The 17393-nt window shown below is 48.0% G+C and overlaps 1 protein-coding gene across 2 annotated transcripts in view; it reads left to right on the top strand.

The window, feature by feature from the left end:
• PSME4 (proteasome activator subunit 4) overlaps positions 1 to 10527 on the top strand; it is a 98181-nt gene extending 87654 nt beyond the window's left edge. For both annotated transcript variants that reach the window (XM_044429581.1, XM_044429580.1), the window contains 2 exons: positions 8214 to 8352; positions 8889 to 10527. In XM_044429581.1, the coding sequence (XP_044285516.1) occupies positions 8214 to 8348 (135 nt within the window). In that variant the 3' untranslated portion in view covers positions 8349 to 8352; positions 8889 to 10527. The remainder of the gene's footprint in view (positions 1 to 8213; positions 8353 to 8888) is intronic.
• The last annotated feature ends 6866 nt before the right edge of the window (positions 10528 to 17393 follow it).

The raw sequence follows: 17393 nt of genomic DNA, 5'->3' as shown, positions 1-17393 counted from the left end.
GATTAACAGCTAATGGTTTTTGGCAGGAACTCCGCTCCCCCTTCCCACAGCATTATATAAGAAGTGGAGTGTCCGCCATTTTCCAGTCTTTGCGACCGCCGTTCATTGTGCCTCATGCCGCTTCGCTCTCACTAAGATTATAACTTACCTTCTTGCTCGTTCGAAAATCTCTCCTTTTTCCTACCAAGTTTGTATCCCTTGTTCTTGTTGTTAGTACTTCACTTATATTTCTTCTTAACTTTGCACCATTTTTTCCTCTTTATCGTTCCTATTAAAAAAAAAACCAAAAATATTACTTTCCCGCTTTACTATCTCCTTTTTTCTTCTTTCTATGATGGCGCAACGGGCGGCATTCCGCAAGTGCGGAAAATGTGGCTCCAGAATGTCCGCCGCGGACCCGCATGCTCTGTGCCTCCTTTGTTTGGGGGAAGGGCACAGAACCGATAAGTGCGGCCATTGTTTGGCCTTCTCTAAACAGGCGAGGAAGAACAGGGAGAACCGCCTCCGCAAACTCTTATGGGACCAGGCTCTCCTCCAATCGGACTGGCTGGTGGCTAAGCCTTCCACTGTTGTGGTCCCACCCGAAGGCCGTCCAACTTCGGCTGACCTGCCGCAATGCCCGGCCTCTTCCTCCATTGCTCCGCCCTCAAGCCCTTCTGAAGAAGGCGCTCATACCATGGCCGACCAGTCTGTTTCCCTGCTGAGGAAACAAAAGGAAAAAGGAAAGCACAGCGACTCAGATAAATATCCTGTGCATAAGAAGGCCAAGAAAGATAAGATGGGCAAGCCGGTTAAGAAGCCGAAGAACCCCAAGCAGGAAAAACACTGCCACTCGGGCTCGGCCTCTTCCTCAATTCCGATCCCTGCTTTGGAACCGACCCCCTCAGTCCCAACCATCCAGGTGGCTATGAGGGTTACCCCACGGGGCTCACCGCGCTGACCGACAGCCGAACCCATTCTGGATTCAAGGCGTGGTTCCATCTCTGATGGGGAAATACGAGACTCTCCACCTAGAGCTCGATCACCAACCCCGATGCCTCCAATCCCGATGGATACTGAGATCGCCATCTCCCCTCCGAGAAGCCATAGGAGCCGTTCCTCGGATGCGAGGTCTGATGATTGGTACCACTCCAGGTACTCCTCCGCTCTGAGACGGGAAGAGTACCACTCCGTAGCCTATTATCCGACCTCCAGGGGACAATCTTCGCCACCAGCGCCTCGGGAACATTTCCATTCAATGCCCAGAGACGCCCCGAGGGCCCCATCTAAAGAAAGTGGCAGATCAGAGTCACCAGGAGATTCTTCCTCCAGTGTACCACCCCCCTACTGGATGGAATCCAACGAGTCTGAGGCTGACTCGACCTCGCCGGATGCAGCGGTTGCTTCTCAGGGCCCGGGGTCACCCGAGGAACTGTACATATCGTTTAATGATCTGATGGCCAGACTAGTGAGATCACTCAATATAGAAGCCCACCAACAGCCGGGACCGAGCACCAATCGTTTTTATGATGTGGTCAGGGGCGAATGATCCACATCTATTGCCTTGCCGTTTATTACGATCTTACGGCAGACAATGACCCAGCCATGGGACCTCCCAGCTCACCCACAACCGACTTCTCGTAAATACGAGTCCATGTATCGGGTGCGGGAAGAGGACATCCCGTTTCTTCTCCGTCACCCCAAGCCGAATTCGGTTGTTGTAGAATCCTCGCAGGGTCGGGAAGCCCGTGGACACACCTCTCCTTGTGACAAAGAGGGCAGAAAGGTTTATTCCCTCGCCTGCCGGGTATACGCAGCTTCAGGCCTTGGTTTACGAATTTCTAATTATGACGCAGCCCTGGTGCGTTACCATTATTTCCTTATGCAATGCCTGGACGCCATCATCGATACCCTCCCGGGAAACCAGGGCGTACTCTTGTTAAGGAAGCTATGCAAGTGGCGGTGCAACAGCTTTCCACCGCGAGGCACCATGTGGACTCTGATTCAAGGTCGCTGGTCGGTGCCATTTCCCTCCGCAGACACGCCTGGTTGCGTAATTGCAATTTTCCGGATGAGATGAAGCGGAGAATTGAGGAGATGCCGTTCGACGGTTCTGGTCTCTTCTATGCGAGGACGGATAGCAAATTGAAGAAAATCCATGAATCAAGGATGACGGCCTGTTGTATGGAATTGCAATCTCTACCCCGACGTAAGTGGTCATGGTCACATCCACAGTACCGTCAACAATTTCCGCCTCGGCAACAGCAACCGCATCAACATCAGCAGCATCGCAGGCAACAACCACCCCAGCGCTTCCAACAGGGCCGCCGCCGCTTTGATACGGACAGGCGACAGCGCTGATGCGACGAGCGAACCTCTCCTCTCATTCCAACTCTACCCTCCCCCCCTCTAATTTGGGGATCGACTGAAGAGTCGGCTCTCCACTTGGGAGTCCATCACATCTGATGGGTGGGTGTTATCTATCATTCAGCACGGATATGGAATCAAATTCGACGTTGTGCCATCACCGAATCCTATCCGCTATACTCCAACTTCCTTGGTACTGTTAGACGAGATTCACTAACTCCTTGCTAAAGGAGCTATTCGTCACCTGTCATTATCGGAGGGATTCCACAGGTTCTATTCCAGATACTTTACAGTCCCGAAATGAGATGGGGGTCTCAGACCAATATTGGACTTGAGAGCTCTCAATAGATTCATAACACCAAAGCAGTTTCGGATGACCACACTTCAAAATATTCTCCCGTTGCTGGGAAGAGGGGATTGGTTCGCCTCATTGGATCTGAAGGATGCCTATTTTCATATTTCAATACATCCCAGTTATAGGTGTTTCCTTCGTTTTGCGGTGGACTCTGAAATCTACGAATTCAATGTGCTACCGTTTGGATTAGCCACTGCACCACGGGTTTTTACGAAGTGTATGGCTCCTGTCTGTGCACACCTTCGATTACGTGGAATTTGGATATACCCGTACCTTGATGATTGGTTGCTGGTCTCCGACACTGAAGCAGGACTTTCGTCTGCTGTTGAGTTTACATGTGCTCTACTGCACGATCTCAGACTCTGTATTAATCAACAGAAATCTTCCCTTCTCCCTACGCAGGTGATCAACTTTATCGGAGCCCAGCTGGATTCGATGTTGGCAAGAGCCTTCCTTCCTTGGGACGGACGGCATGCAATTGCTCAGTGCATCGCTCGGATTCGACAAGCAAGAACCGTCCCCGCCCGGTCTATTCAGAGCCTGTTGGGTCACATGTCTGCTTCCATCGCTGTGGTTCCGCATGCCAAACTCAGGCTACGTCCCCTTCAGCTGTTCTTCAACGGAATGTTTCGACCACAGACAGATCCACCTACCAAACAGATTTGACTCTCGGCTTCCGTTCTTCAGTCCCTGTTATGGTGGATAGACCCAGCCAATCTGACTGTAGGCATTCCGTTTCGACCCTGGTACCCTACAGTAACCCTCGGCACCGGTGCGTCCCTGCTGGGATGGGGAGCAATTTGCTCCGATCTACATGCCCAGGGGATATGGAGTCACTGGGATTGCAGGAACCATATGAGTTTTCTGGAACTTCTTGCCGTTTTCAAAGCCCTGCAATCATTCAAGGATGTGCTTCTACACCAGGTCGTCCAGGTGACCTCAGACAACATGGCGACGGTCTTTTATTTGAACAAACAAGGGGGAACCCGATCCCGGAAACTAGCCCGCCTGGCCATGCAGATTTGGGACTGGTGCATACCAAGAGGTATCACTCTTCTAGCAGTTCACCTTGTGGGCACAGAAAATACAGACGTGGATCTCTTGAGCAGACATATGTCATGGTCACACGAATGGGAGCTAGACCATCGGGTTCTCGACATGCTATTTCACCGATGGGGCCAGCCAGACATCGACCTGTTTGCCACACAACAGAACAGGGCATGCACGGCCTATTGTTCCAGAGCGGGGATGGGTCAGGACTCGCTCGGGGATGCTTTCATGATCCGCTGGACAAATATGACTTTTTATGCTTTCCCTCCGATCCCACTCATCATGAGAGTGTTGGCAAAGATCATTCACGAAGGGGCCACAGGGCTACTAATCACCCCCTGGTGGCCACGCCAGCCATGGTTCTCAACTCTCCTTCATGTCTCCCGAGAATAATTTCTCCAACTCCCTCTTCTTCCTTATCTCGTTACCCAGAGGGAGGGCACGATCCGCCACCCAGACTTGCTGTCGCTGAAACTGACTGCATGGAGGATACGATGACCAGCTGCGATACATCGGTATCGACACCACCAACCGTCCCGGCCATTCCTGCTCAGCAGAGTCTACACCCAGACCTACAGTATATTCTCGAATCTGCGCTATGACCATCTACTAGGAAGTCGCACGAGGCAAAATGGCAGAGATTCTCTAACTTTGCCAATTTACACTCGTTTCTGGCCCCCTCGGCTTCTGTTTCACAGATATTTCAGTTTCTCTTTGAATTGCATCAGTCTGGACTCAAGCCTTCGTCCATAAAAGTTTATACAGCAGCGATTTCACATTACCGGGGTCTCTCCATTTTTGCTCAACCTCTGATTAAAAGATTTTTGAGAGGATTGAGTAATCTGCATCCAACTATAAGACCTCTAATGCCCACCTGGAGTCTTTCGGTGGTTTTACAAGCGCTGATTCGATCACCTTTCGAACCCATGGCGACATTCGATCTACGCCTTGCTTCATGGAAGACTGCCTTCCTTGTTGCAGTGACTCAGCCTGTAGATCCTCTGAACTCTGCGCCCTTCGGGTAGACCCCCCTTTTCTAAATTTTCATAAGGAAAAAGTGGTTCTTCGGCTGGATCCGTCTTTCCTTCCGAAATTCGCTGCTTTGTTTCACATGCAACAGGAGATTGTTTTACTGGCATTCTTTCTGACCCCTTCGAATCCGATAGAACGATCTCTACATATGCTGGACGTTCGTCATTGCTTAGCCTTTTATAGGTCCAGGACTGAGTCTGTTTGGCGCTTCAATAGACTTTTTGTGAAATATTCGGAACATGACCGAGGCTGTCCAGTCACTTCACAACGTCTTTCGAAATGGATAGTAAATACAATTGTCCTGTCTTATCAGTTAGCTAAGTTGGACTTGCCATCTACTCCAAGCGGTCATTCTACAAGAGCTGTTGCTGCTTCTTCGGCCTTTGCATCAGGGGTCCCAATAGAAGATGTGTGCAGGGCGGCCATTTGGGCTACCCCGTGTACCTTCGCCAGACATTATTCGATGTCCATGCCAGGCAGGATTGCTCTTTTGGCAGAGCTGTCCTTTCTTCTGTCCTTCGCTGATGACACCTCCCTCCTCCATTTGGGGTAAGCTTGTTATTCTACCCATATGTGTGATGCACAGAGGCCATGACGAAGAAGAGCAGGTTGCTTACCTGTAACTGATGTTCTTCGAGTGGCCATCTGTGCAGTCACACAACCCACCCTCCGACCCCGCTTGGTGTCATGGGTGGTCTGACTATTTCTTTCGATACTATGATCTCTTTGCTATGTGTCGTACCACTACTGAATTTGGCTGTCTTGTCATACTGACAAACCTTATTATAAGAACAAACGTCGGTCTTTCAAAGACTGGAAAATGGCGGACACTCCGCTCCTTATTTAATGCTGAGGGGAGGGGGAGCGGAGTTCCCGCCAAAAATGGTTAGCTGTTAATCTTCCGGCCAAAGGCACCGTGCAGGCGCAGAACCCATATGTGTGACTGCACAGATGGCCACTCGAAGAACATCAGTTACAGGTAAGCATCCTGCTCTTATAAATTAATGGATCACCCCAACAGTTTCTATTCAGTTCCTGGTTTCTTTCATGCATCCTTGGTAGTAAGGATCAAACAGGTGGGGTGTGGCCTGCTGCTTAGCAGACTCATTGCCCTTTTGTGAGTGACAGACTTCTGAATCTTTTCTGAGCAGGTACCAGCCAGTGCTGAGTTATCATTTAGTGGCATTTTTGTCTCACTCTGAAATATTGTAGCTCTTCTCATTAAACCTAAATATAATATCAGCAGAAGCAGTATTTCCAAACAAGATTTTCTGAAACTCATTTGTTGGGAGCACTCCAAAGTTTTTCCAGAATCGTTTTTAATGAGCCGTTATGACTTAATGGGCTTGCATTTTCAAAGCCTGAGCTGTGGTGACAAGGGCTAAAATGTTAAGGGCACTCAAAGCTTTTGTTATGCTGCTGTTTTGTGAAGTGATACTTGTCTATTGTGGAATACCTAGAATCAGACAATCAGAAGCTACACTTCTTCTGGGAACCTGGACCTTTAGCCTGCTTACAAAGCTCTTGGCATGCAGCCTGTTCAAACCTCTGGCAGGAGCCCTCTGTTTCTTCCCTGGCAGCCTGCTAGGGAGGATGAAAGAGGGAGAATGAGGAAAGGGAGTGGCAGAAAGGGCCAGAAAGGAGCAAATGGGTAACCCACCCATGTTGGGGTCTGGCCCTGCCAGTCACTGTCTTCAGCCTGCCCACCACCTACAGCAGTGGTGGTGAACCCATGGCACGCATGCCGCAGCGGGCACACAGAGCCCTCTCTGTCAGCACGCGGGCCAAGTCACCCCAGCATCGCCCCAGCAGCCGAGCATCGGATAACAGTGCACACAGGGGCCATGTGCATGCTCGCAAAGGAGCAGTGGTTCCGCTTCTATCTCAATGGCCGATTCCAGAAGGTGGTGCTGGGGGACTATGGCTCTGTGCCATGGCAGCTATGCCATGGAGTACCGCAGGGGTCCATTTTGTCCCCTTTGCTGTTTAACATCTACATGAAACCGCTGGGAGAGGTCATCAGGAGGTGTGGGCTGCGGAATCATCAGTATGCTGATGATACCCAGCTCTACCTCTCATTTTCCACCAATCCAGGTGAGGCAGTGGCTGTGCTGAACCGGTGCCTGGCCGAGGTAATGGGCTGGATGAGGGCCAATAAACTGAAGCTCAATCCAGACAAGACAGAGGTCCTGTTGGTTGGCGGATCGGGCTTCGGAGAGGGTGGATTTGACCTGGTCCTGAATGGGGTTGCACTCCCTCTTAGGGACAAGGTCCGCAGCTTAGGAGTGCTCCTCGACCCGGAGCTTTCATTGGAAGCTCAGGTGACAGCGGTGGCGAGGAGCGCTTTCCTTCAGCTTCGGCTGATTAATCAGCTGCGCCCCTACCTGGAGTACGACTGCCTGGCGACGGTGACACACGCGCTGGTGACTTCTGTAACGCGCTTTACGTGGGGCTACCCTTGAAGACGGTCTGGATACTTCAGTTGGTTCAAAATAGAGCTGCCAGGCTGCTGACGGGGATGGGGCGTTATGTTCACATGACTCCAGTCCTCCGTCAGCTTCACTGGCTTCCCATTGAAGTCCGGGCCCAATTCAAGGTGTTGGTGATGACCTATAAAGCCCTAAACGGCTTGGGTCCTGGTTACCTGAAGGAGCGCTTACGTCCGTATATGCCTGGCCGCCCCTTGAGATCTGCAGGAGAGGCCCTTCTCCAGGAACCCTGCGTGAAAGAAATTAGGAGGGTAGGTACTCGGAGGAGGGCTTTCTCTGCGGTGGTGCCCAATCTATGGAATGCGCTCCTCAGAGAGGTCCGCCTGGCGCCGTCGTTGTTTTTTGGCGCCAGGCAAAGACCTTTTTATTTAAGCATCATTTTAATTGTTAACAATATTTGCTTATTTATCTGGCCAGGGTGACTTCTTTTATATTGTTATTTTATTTTGTATTTTATTGTATTTTATCTTGTGCTGTGAGCCGCCCCGAGGCTTCGGCAAGGGGCGGCATAGAAATGTTTCAATAAATAAAATAAATAAATAAAATAAATAAAAGTCACGAGCCGCCACTCATTAGCTGCAACTTGTCTGAGCATTTGCATGGCCGGTCAGTGGGCTGCCAAGGATTTTTTTTTTTTGGACTGGCTGTGAGTTGTTTTTTCTAAACTAAAACCTCAGTATTCAGGTGTTATTGCAGTGTTGGCACTTTGCGATAAATAAGTGGGTTTTGGGTTGCACTTTCAGCACTCGGTCTCTAAAAAGTTCACCATCAATGATCTACAGGCAGCCGGGGACAATTTTCCGCAAGGGAATGTGGCTCCTACAGGAAAAGGTTGCCTATTTTTGACTTGCAGCGATGTCATGGAACTTTTTGTCTCTCCCACCACAGGATTGCATTTCAAATATGCAATCTAAATCTGTATTTTGCTTCTTGCCATACAGATGACAGTAAAGAAAACCTTGTCCAATTTCCGGCGGACCCACCATGATAACTGGCAGGCACACAAACAACAGTTCACAGATGACCAGCTGCTTGTTCTTACTGACCTCTTGGTATCGCCGTGCTATTATGCATAGTGAGGTGAGATTGTGCTGAGAACTGTATGTTTGAGTTAATAATAGTTTCTTCGAAGGCTCTTCTAAGACATCCAGTTAGCATAGCAGAATCCCAGCTTTCAAACAGTGTGGAATTATTTTTAGATGCATTATAGATATGGCAGTTGTCTTTTCTCCTTACAGGAATCTTTTTAGACAGCCCAGTTTTTTTTAAAAGGGGATATACTGCTGCTAATTTTAGTGATGTACTTGCAGGTTTATCATTAATGTTGGCTTTCCAGTTAACTTTTCCCATGCTCTCAGTGAGTGGAGAACTCCCGCTTACCACCACATTTTCATTTGCAGCAGGCACAATTCTCTGTCAGGGGCAAACAAATAGTTGGCTGCTACCAACTGTGGTGCAGCTAATCTTAATAGTTGGGAAGACGAACAGGGATGAACTTGGTGGTGGATCTTTTACTCTAAAGTCCCAGGCTTAGGATAGACAAATCTGTCTTTCTTCTTGTTATGCATAGATCTGAGGTCTGCTTCTGTCACTTCCAATTTTTCCCTCTCTTGCAGGTTTTGGGGAAGACGAGGGCCTGCTACCCTTTCAGCAAAAATAAAGGAAACTCAAAACTAATTTATTGTGTATAGAACCATTTTGGATTTGGTAACCTAGGCTATTAAGTCTGGAAACCTTTTTTGAAGTGCATGCTAGGTCTGTATGGGGAGAACTATGAGGAATGCTACTTTACTGAGGCAAAGGGCTGTAGCAGTGAGACAAATGTCCGTGTTTGAACAGCCAGATCATGTTTTATTCCTGCCTTTGTGTAAATACCTTGCATTAACACAATGCCCTATTTTTTCCTTCTCTTGTGCAATCATTAATGCCACAACTTTTCCTAACTTTATGTACTTCCACCCTTGGACATCCATGACATCATGGACTTTCAGACACAAGATCTACAATGCTGGGTTGCCAAACTCGTCATCTGATCTACCTACTAGTGTGTACTTCCAAAACTGCACACCAGTTGCTTGTAAGAGTAGGGCAGAAATGTTCTCTGTATTTTTGTTTTAGATTTCAGCCCGTTTCCAGCTCCCAGGCAATACCAGGCTATGCAGAACTTGAGCTGGGCTCCTTTTTAACTCTTAACTCCTGAGTAACTCTCTTTACTCTGTATTGTTGTCTGGTTGTGTGCAGTAAAGAGAGAGCCTTTCTATGACCAGGTTTTTCAGTGATATTCTTCACCCAGGTACTGAACTTTACCTTTTTGTCTGTCTTGGCAGTCTGATTTTGTTCAATACAATACAGCTGATAGATGAAGACCGCTCTTAACTGTTGCTTTATTTCAAAGAATGAAGAGTATGTACATATGTTAATAAAGAGTGGCTGAAGACTTTTTAAATAAAACACCCCCTGTTTGCTACTCCCACATCTTGTCATTCACTCCACTGCTTCATGCTGGAACAAATATTTAACTTGCATAACAGTACTGTATCTCCTCCCCACACAACACACCCCTTTTGGTCTGCAACTCTGGTGGATAATGACTAGCTAGTTCACCACATGTTTAATATGTGATACACAGATGTAAAAGACTGTATAAATTGTAGAGGTGCAGCACTGGTAAAGCACTGTACAGTTTGCAGAAGAATTTACATAATCCATTGGTGAGATTAACTTGTAAAGAATCACACTTTTAGGTGCTAATATATAGTGCTTTCAGCTTTTTTATCTGATTCAGATGCCAATTTCTTCTGGTTTTTAATCTCTCATTCCCATGAATGAGGTAACTTTAGTTTTGGGCTTGATTTTCATTTATCTTGTTAGTGAGTCTGTTGATTTTTACAGTAATTTTTGCTTCTCAGCATCCTGGGAAGGCCAAGCAGTGGCATATACTGATGTGTGGTAAATTATAGAATGCAAGAATTCCTCCCATGTGGGAAGGCAAATCTGAGAATTGTGTGTTTTTCATCTTTCTGCACATCCTGTGCATTTTCCTTTGTAAAAACAGGAATATGAAACATTTTTCAATCACCTGCCTGCTGGGAAACCCTACCAAGTTCTTAAAGCACAGCAGAGTAACCAGTTCCAGTGTCCCCTGAGAGTCAACACACAGTAATAACACATGTATAGCATAGTGCCAAAATGCCTCCCCTCTCAGTTGTGTACTTAGTTTAAGGCCGAATAAATAAAGTAATTGTTTGTAAGATTTGTGTGTGTGCAAAGCCTTATTCTTCATCGTAGCATTTTTCTCCACTATAAGCACTTTCACCTGAGGAGATTTATTCATCTATTTTTAAATTTATGTGCTGCTAAATAGACTGATAGTGACATTTTATTTTCCTGGGCTCCAAGATCACCGCAGATGGGGACTGCAGCCAAGAAATTAAAAGACGCTCCTGGGGAGGAAAGCTATGGCAAATCTAGACAGCATACTAAAAAGCAGAGACATCACCCTGCCAACAAAAGTGCGTATAGTCAAGGCTATGGTTTTTCTAGCTGCAGTGTATGGCTGTGAAAGCTGGACCATAAGGAAGGCTGAGCTTCAAAGGATTGAGGACTTTGAATTGTGGTGCTGGAGGAGACTCCTGTGAGTTCCTTGGACCACAAGGCGATCAAACCGGTCAGTCCTAGAGGAGATCAACCCTGACTGCTCTTTAGAAGGCCAGATCCTGAAGATGAAGCTCAAATACTTTGGCCACCTGATGAGAAGGAAGGACTCACCGGAGAAGAGCCTGATGCTGGGAACAATAGATGGCAAAAGAAGAAGGGGAGGGCAGAGGATGAGGTGGCTGGATGGAGTCACTGAAGCAGTTGGTGTGAGCTTGGGTGGACTCCAGGGGATGGTAGAGGACAGGAAGGTCTGAAGGAATGTTGTCCATGGGGTCACGATGGGTTGGACACGACTTCGCGACTAACAACAGCAACAACAAAATATACTGATGTGGTTCTCTCTGATATGAGAGGAAAAGCTATTGCAAGTTTGTTGGGGATTATGTTGGTCCTGGCGTCCATCAGCTTCTGGTTGTAGATGGATAAGGCAGGGTTATGGTTAGGGTGCTTTTCTCAGATTCCCCTCCTAAGAGAACACGCCCGGTAAAATCAAAATTGTGTACTAAGAAAAGGGAAGGAAACAGCTACAACTGGGATGTGGCTGCTGCTTCTCCCCCTTGAATGGAGCATCTTTCTTTGTCATCTCTTTCTTTTGGGTGACAGTTTTGCTTTCTTTATGGGCACCATTTCAGGAAATAGTGCCAGTTTCTTGGGAGCACAAGAATATTGCAACTGATTTCTGCCCCAAGCATCAGATGATACAATTTGACTTAGTTTTTATCGCTAATCAGTTGGATGGAAATCTGATGGTGGAGGAGGTTCATATCATTCCTTTGTCATGGACAGAGAACCAACTGATAGGGTTGAGTCCCCTAACTACAGTAAGGGTGGGAAATGTGTTAAAATGGTCCACTCTCAGAGACTCATGGGATCAGATGGATTCCTGATGGCTCTCTGGGACATTCCTGCCTGCAGAGAGCTTCAGGTCAAGCGAGAACGCTGGGCAGAAAGCAAAAAAATGAAATTCAGTAGAGACAAATGCCAAGTTCTCCACCTGAGGAAAAAATCCAAATGCATTAATACAAGATAGGGAATTCTTGGCTTATTAGCACTGGAAAAGGAAAAGATCTTGGAGTTGTTGTAGACAACACACTCAGTATGAGCCAGCAATGCAGTGTAGCCAGAAATAGGGCAAATACTATTTTGGGGTGCATAAATAGAAGTATCATTAGCAAAACGAGAGGTACTAGCTCCCCTTTACTCTGCACTACTCAGACCTCGCCTAGAATTCTGTGATCAGTTAGTTCTGAGCACTCAAATTTAAAAAGATGCAGCAAAACTAGAAAGGGTTCAGAGGAAGGCCACAAAGATGAACTATGATCTGGAAACAGCCCTACAATGAGAGAATGAGAGAGCTTGAGTATGTTCAGCCTCGAGAAGACTGAGGGGGGCTATGACAGCACTGTACAAGTACCTCAACGGCTGTCACAAAGAGGAAGGACAACATCTCATCCCTGAGTGTAGGGCATGGAACAATGAACTTAAGCTGCAGCACACCAGCTTCAGGCTAGACACCAGGAAAAACTTCTTCACTGTGGTACCAGTTGTCAAATAGATGTATCTGCAGTAGATGTGCTTTACCTGGATTTCAGCAAGGCCTTTGACAAAGTGCCCCATGATATCCTGGTTGAGAAACTGAGGAGTTTTGGGATAGACCAATGCACTGTCCGATGGATTAGGGCATGGTTGACTGACCGAAGGCAGAGGGTGACCATTAGTGGGGAATCATTGGGATGGTGGCCAGTGACAAGTGGGGTCCCCCAGGCCTCTGTCCTGGGGCCGATCCTGTTTAATCTTTTCATCAATGACATGGAAGAAGGGGTGAACAGTCTGCTGATCAAATTCGCAGAGGATACTAAAACTGGGGCAGTGGCCACAACTGAGGAGCAGGTACTCCAGATCCAAAAGGATCTGGACAGACTATGGAAGTGGGCAGCAGACAACAGGATGGCGTTCAATGTGGATACGTGCAAGATCTTGCACTTGGGGCATAGGAATAGGTGTCATAAGTACAGGTTAGGGGACAAGAGGCTAGAGAGCAGCACTTTTGAAAGGGACCTCGGGGTGCAGGCTAAACATGAGTCAGCAAAGTGATGCGGTGGTCAAGAGGGCAAACGCCACCCTTGGTTGCATAGCCAGAAGTGTGACTTCTAGATCGAGAGAGTTATTACTACCACTCTGTATGACTCTGGTGCGCCCACAACTGGAGTATTGTGTTCAGTTCTGGGCCCCTCATTACAGGAAGGATATAGCCAGGTTAGAGTCAGTGCAGCGTAGGGACACAAGGTTGGTGGCCGGTTTGCAGGGGATGGGGTATGAGGTGAGACTAAGGGAACTGAGTCTCTTCAGCCTGGAGAAGAGGAGACTCAGAGGGGATCTGTTGGCAACATACAGGTATGTGAGGGGGTGTCACATGGAGATGGGTAGAGACCTGTTCTCCCCTGGAGAGGAAGGCAGGACCCGCTCCAATGGAGCAAAGCTCAGGGAACCAGGCTTCCATTTAGATGGACCGGATCCATCCCGCGGGCCATAGTTTGAGGACCCATGGCCTAGATCAGGTGTCAGCAACCCGCGGCTCTGGAGCCATACGTGGCTCTTGAATCCCTCTGCTGCGGCTCCGTCGCTCAAAATACATTCCAGCTGCCGAGGCACTGAGTTACAAAATACCAATAGGTGTAATGATGAAGCATCCACTCAGGAATGCTGTGCTAGCTGGTTAAGTAAATTGCGACATTCCTCTGCTATTATGCAGGGAAAGAGTGGAACAAGCTTCCTGCAGGCTCTCATGTTACACAAAACGCTGCTGAAAAGATTCTCTTTGTCCCAATGTAATCTCCTTCCTCTAAATGATAAAAGCTGCGCTTGGGACCTGTCACAATTCATCCCCCCCCCCCCCCCCGCTCCCCGTAGGCCAACCATGGATAAATCGAAGAAAAGTTTCTGAAGAAAACCAAATGGCTAATGATAGATTCATTTGCTTTTACTGCTGACGAACTTATGGGGTTTGCTGCTCAATGCATGCAGCTCTTTAGTACTGACTTTGACTCTGCGGGAAGCTGTTCTCCTATTCAAAATATATGAAAGAAGGCCTACTAGTTTATAATGTAAGATTAAAAATTACAGTTTTTAGTGACTGAACAAGAGCTGCAGCTAAATCGTAATGAAGATATACATAGCATTAAGGTAAAAAACGATATATGCAGTGTTATCTTCATTTTAGATGTCAAACGGCTCCCAGTGTTTTCTTTTGTGTGGGAAACGGGTCCAAATGTCTCTTTGGGTGTTAAAGGTTGCCGACCCCTGGCCTAGATCATCATCCTCCTCCCACTTCCTTTTAAGAGGAGAAAATCTACTCTGTAGAATCCTGTCTCCATCCAACAGTGTACTCAGGTAACTGTTGATGGTAGTGTTTATCACTTCAAGGGGCTCAGGCACCACCCCTCTTTTTCAGAGTGCGATGTATAAATACTTCATGGCAAAAATGATCTAAGCAGCTTGGCTGTGTTTGGGGGGCAACTTGCTTGTTCCCCAGCTTTCTACACTGGGCTGCATGGCTTGCCATTAGCACTCAAGAACCCACTGGGTCCATTAAGGGGCACTGCAGATGAAAGGCAGTGATGCCACTAGAAAATGACGAGGATGCGTGTGAGCCCTTCCTCATCAGAACCAAGGAGCTGCTTTCCTCCTGGCCCACACTTTTTTCTCCATGGCAGCAGCAATGATTGTGTGTTCAACTGCTTTTCCATGACATGAAATATGGCTGAGGAGTTGATGTGTGAGTGAAAGACAACGCATGCAGCGGTTGCTATGACACACGAACGCAAATCATGCATGAGTCACTCAGGAAACTTGAAATAAAAAAAGTCAAGGCCACAGTCAAATTATACTGGGAGGGGGAGCCACACCTGTCTTGATACAAATCAGCTGCCATCTATGTAAGGCTCTAAATCCAAATTTTACATCTTCCCTGACCTAACACCCTTAATGGAAAAACCTGCCTTTCCCCTGCCTCCAGGGAACTCACCTATTTATTTATTTATACTTTCATTTATATGCCATCTACTACCATAGTCTCCAGATGGCTTACAATAAAGATAAAAACACATATGAAATAAAGAATAAAAACTTCACTATGAAAATTTTAAACCTAACAATAACAAGACAAAGCAGCAGTGCAGGGGAGGGGAGGCTCAATTACTAAAAAAGATATTAAAAAGAATTTTTTTTCCTGGCACTGAAACTGTAATGGAGTAGGCACCATGTGAACATCCCAGGGGAGGCAATTCCAGAGGCAGGGAGCAGCCACCGAAAAGTCCCTTCATCTATTTGCCATCCTCCTTTTATAGAAATACTCTCTGCCTGTTGAAATACCAAGGGAGGTTGGATTTTAGATTAGGGTTTGCTGGCAGGAACATCTTTAAATATCACAAAACATGGTCACAGAACGCGAAGAACTGCCTTTCTTGGGGAAAGGTATTTGTGCATGGGGGTTTAAAAGGAGCAGATGGGAAAGCAGCCTATGGAAAACACAACCATGAGATGTGTTGTTAATTGTGCCAGGCTTGGTACATTGTAGATGTGCACTGTTTAAACGGTATGGTGCAGTTGTGTCCTTTCCAGCTAAAATTCAAGTTGTGGTTTGGCTGATGGAACGTGGGCCCCTTTGCCTCTTTATACCATACAAAGAACTGTGTGGAAGATTATGCTTGCATACATAGGCTTAATTCTTGATAAAGGAATTCTGCTCTGCCTGCCTTTGGCTTTTGAAGCAGCACGTGATGGACAGATTTAGGGTTGCAGTTCTACATATGCTCCTCCCAGGGAGGGAATTGTCCTAAGTATGTGGGACTTTGAATGGGAAGCTAGGATTCTGTCCACTGGATTTCGTTCTGCTGATAGCTGCCTGCCTGCAGTTCAAACACACTGAGCCACTTTTATGATGTGGGAGGAAGGCAAAACAAACAGCACCCAGCACTTCTGTCTTGTGGTTGAGCACATGCAATGACAACTTCATAAGGCACTACATATAAAAGAAAGACAGAAGGCAGGAAAAATGTAAAATACTGAGCTTTTCTGTGGACTGGGAGAAGAAAATGGGGCTATTACAGAACAAACAAAAGATACAGCATGGAGTATATACTGAACTCTGAGAACTGTAAAATGGAGAATTTCCAGAAGGCAGCACACCGAGATGGTAGGGAAAACAATGAAAAGTCCTGTACCAAATTAATTTATTCTGGTATGTGCTTTTGTGGGCAACAGGCTAGTGCCACAAGACGCTGCTTTTGCTTAAAATTAACAAATGCCAAGCCTAAGATTTTATTTATTTATTTAAAACTTTTACATCCTGTCTGCCACTGAGGTCTTGGGACGGTCTTACAAAAAGCTGAATAATGCACAGCATCAAAATAATTTCTTATACAATAAACCCCACAATTAAAATCATAGTCAAACCTTAAAATTATGGGGGGAAAAGGTCTTAGCCTGGCATTGAAAAGAATAAAGTGTCAGCACCAGGTGAACCTCTCTGGGGAGCAAATTCCACAATCAGGGAGCCACCGCAGAGAAGGCCCTTCTTTGGGTAGCCACCCTCCTAATCTCCTTCAAGGAGGGTTCCCAAAGAAGGACCTGCACCCCAGATCTTAAGGACTGGGCAGGCACAAAGGCTTTATAGGTCATCACCAGCACCTTAAATTGGACGCGGACTTCAACTGGCAGCCAGTGTGACCCACAGAGGACCGCCATTGTATGTGAATACCTGCTGGTCCGGTTAACATCCTGGCAGCTCTATTCTGAACCAATTGAAGTATCCGGGACTGTCTTCAAGGGCAGGCCCACGTAGAGCACATTACAATAGTTCGCTTAGCAGAGCATGGGCCACAGTTCGGGCTGAGTCCTTGAACCCAGCGAAGCGCAAGGCCTTCCACGCCCAAGTCAGCCCCGGGGTACGAGCCCAGAGGCGCCGACACAGGCCCGGCCGGCCGGGGAGGTCAGCGCCGTCAGGCTGCCCTTCCTCTTGGACCAGGTGGCGACGCCGTCCGGTCTGCAGCCCAGCTGCACCGTCCACGCAGCCACGCGGGACAGAGACGTGAAGGCAGAGCACTGGGGCAGAATCGCCGCTGGGGGCCCAGGGCGCCCGAGGGCCCTTCAGCAGAGTGGCTCTCCGCGGGCGAGTCGTGCACCCGGGGGCCACCGTGCGGGTGGCAGCGGCCCCTCCCTCCGGCGAACCGCGGCTACGCGGCGGGCCACGGAGGCCACGAGGCTCCACGAGCAAGCAGGGGCCGAGGACCCGCCGCCCGAGGCCGCCCTCCCTGCCTGCGGCGAGGGGACGCGGGCCGTGCTGCTGCGAGGGAGCGCGGCGCCGCCGCCGCCGCCGCGTGTGCCGCGCGCGGGTCGGAGCAGTCGCGCACGCGGACACTCGCCGAGGAGCGGCGCGCGAGCGGGCGCGGGCGCGGCGTGTCCCC

This window comes from Varanus komodoensis, unplaced genomic scaffold (assembly GCF_004798865.1).
Source record: "Varanus komodoensis strain SLA01 unplaced genomic scaffold, ASM479886v1 scaffold2, whole genome shotgun sequence".
NCBI classification, from domain to species: Eukaryota; Metazoa; Chordata; class Lepidosauria; order Squamata; family Varanidae; genus Varanus; species Varanus komodoensis.
The sequence above is the reverse complement of the archived record's forward strand: the minus strand, read 5'-3'. Positions and strand labels throughout refer to the sequence as shown.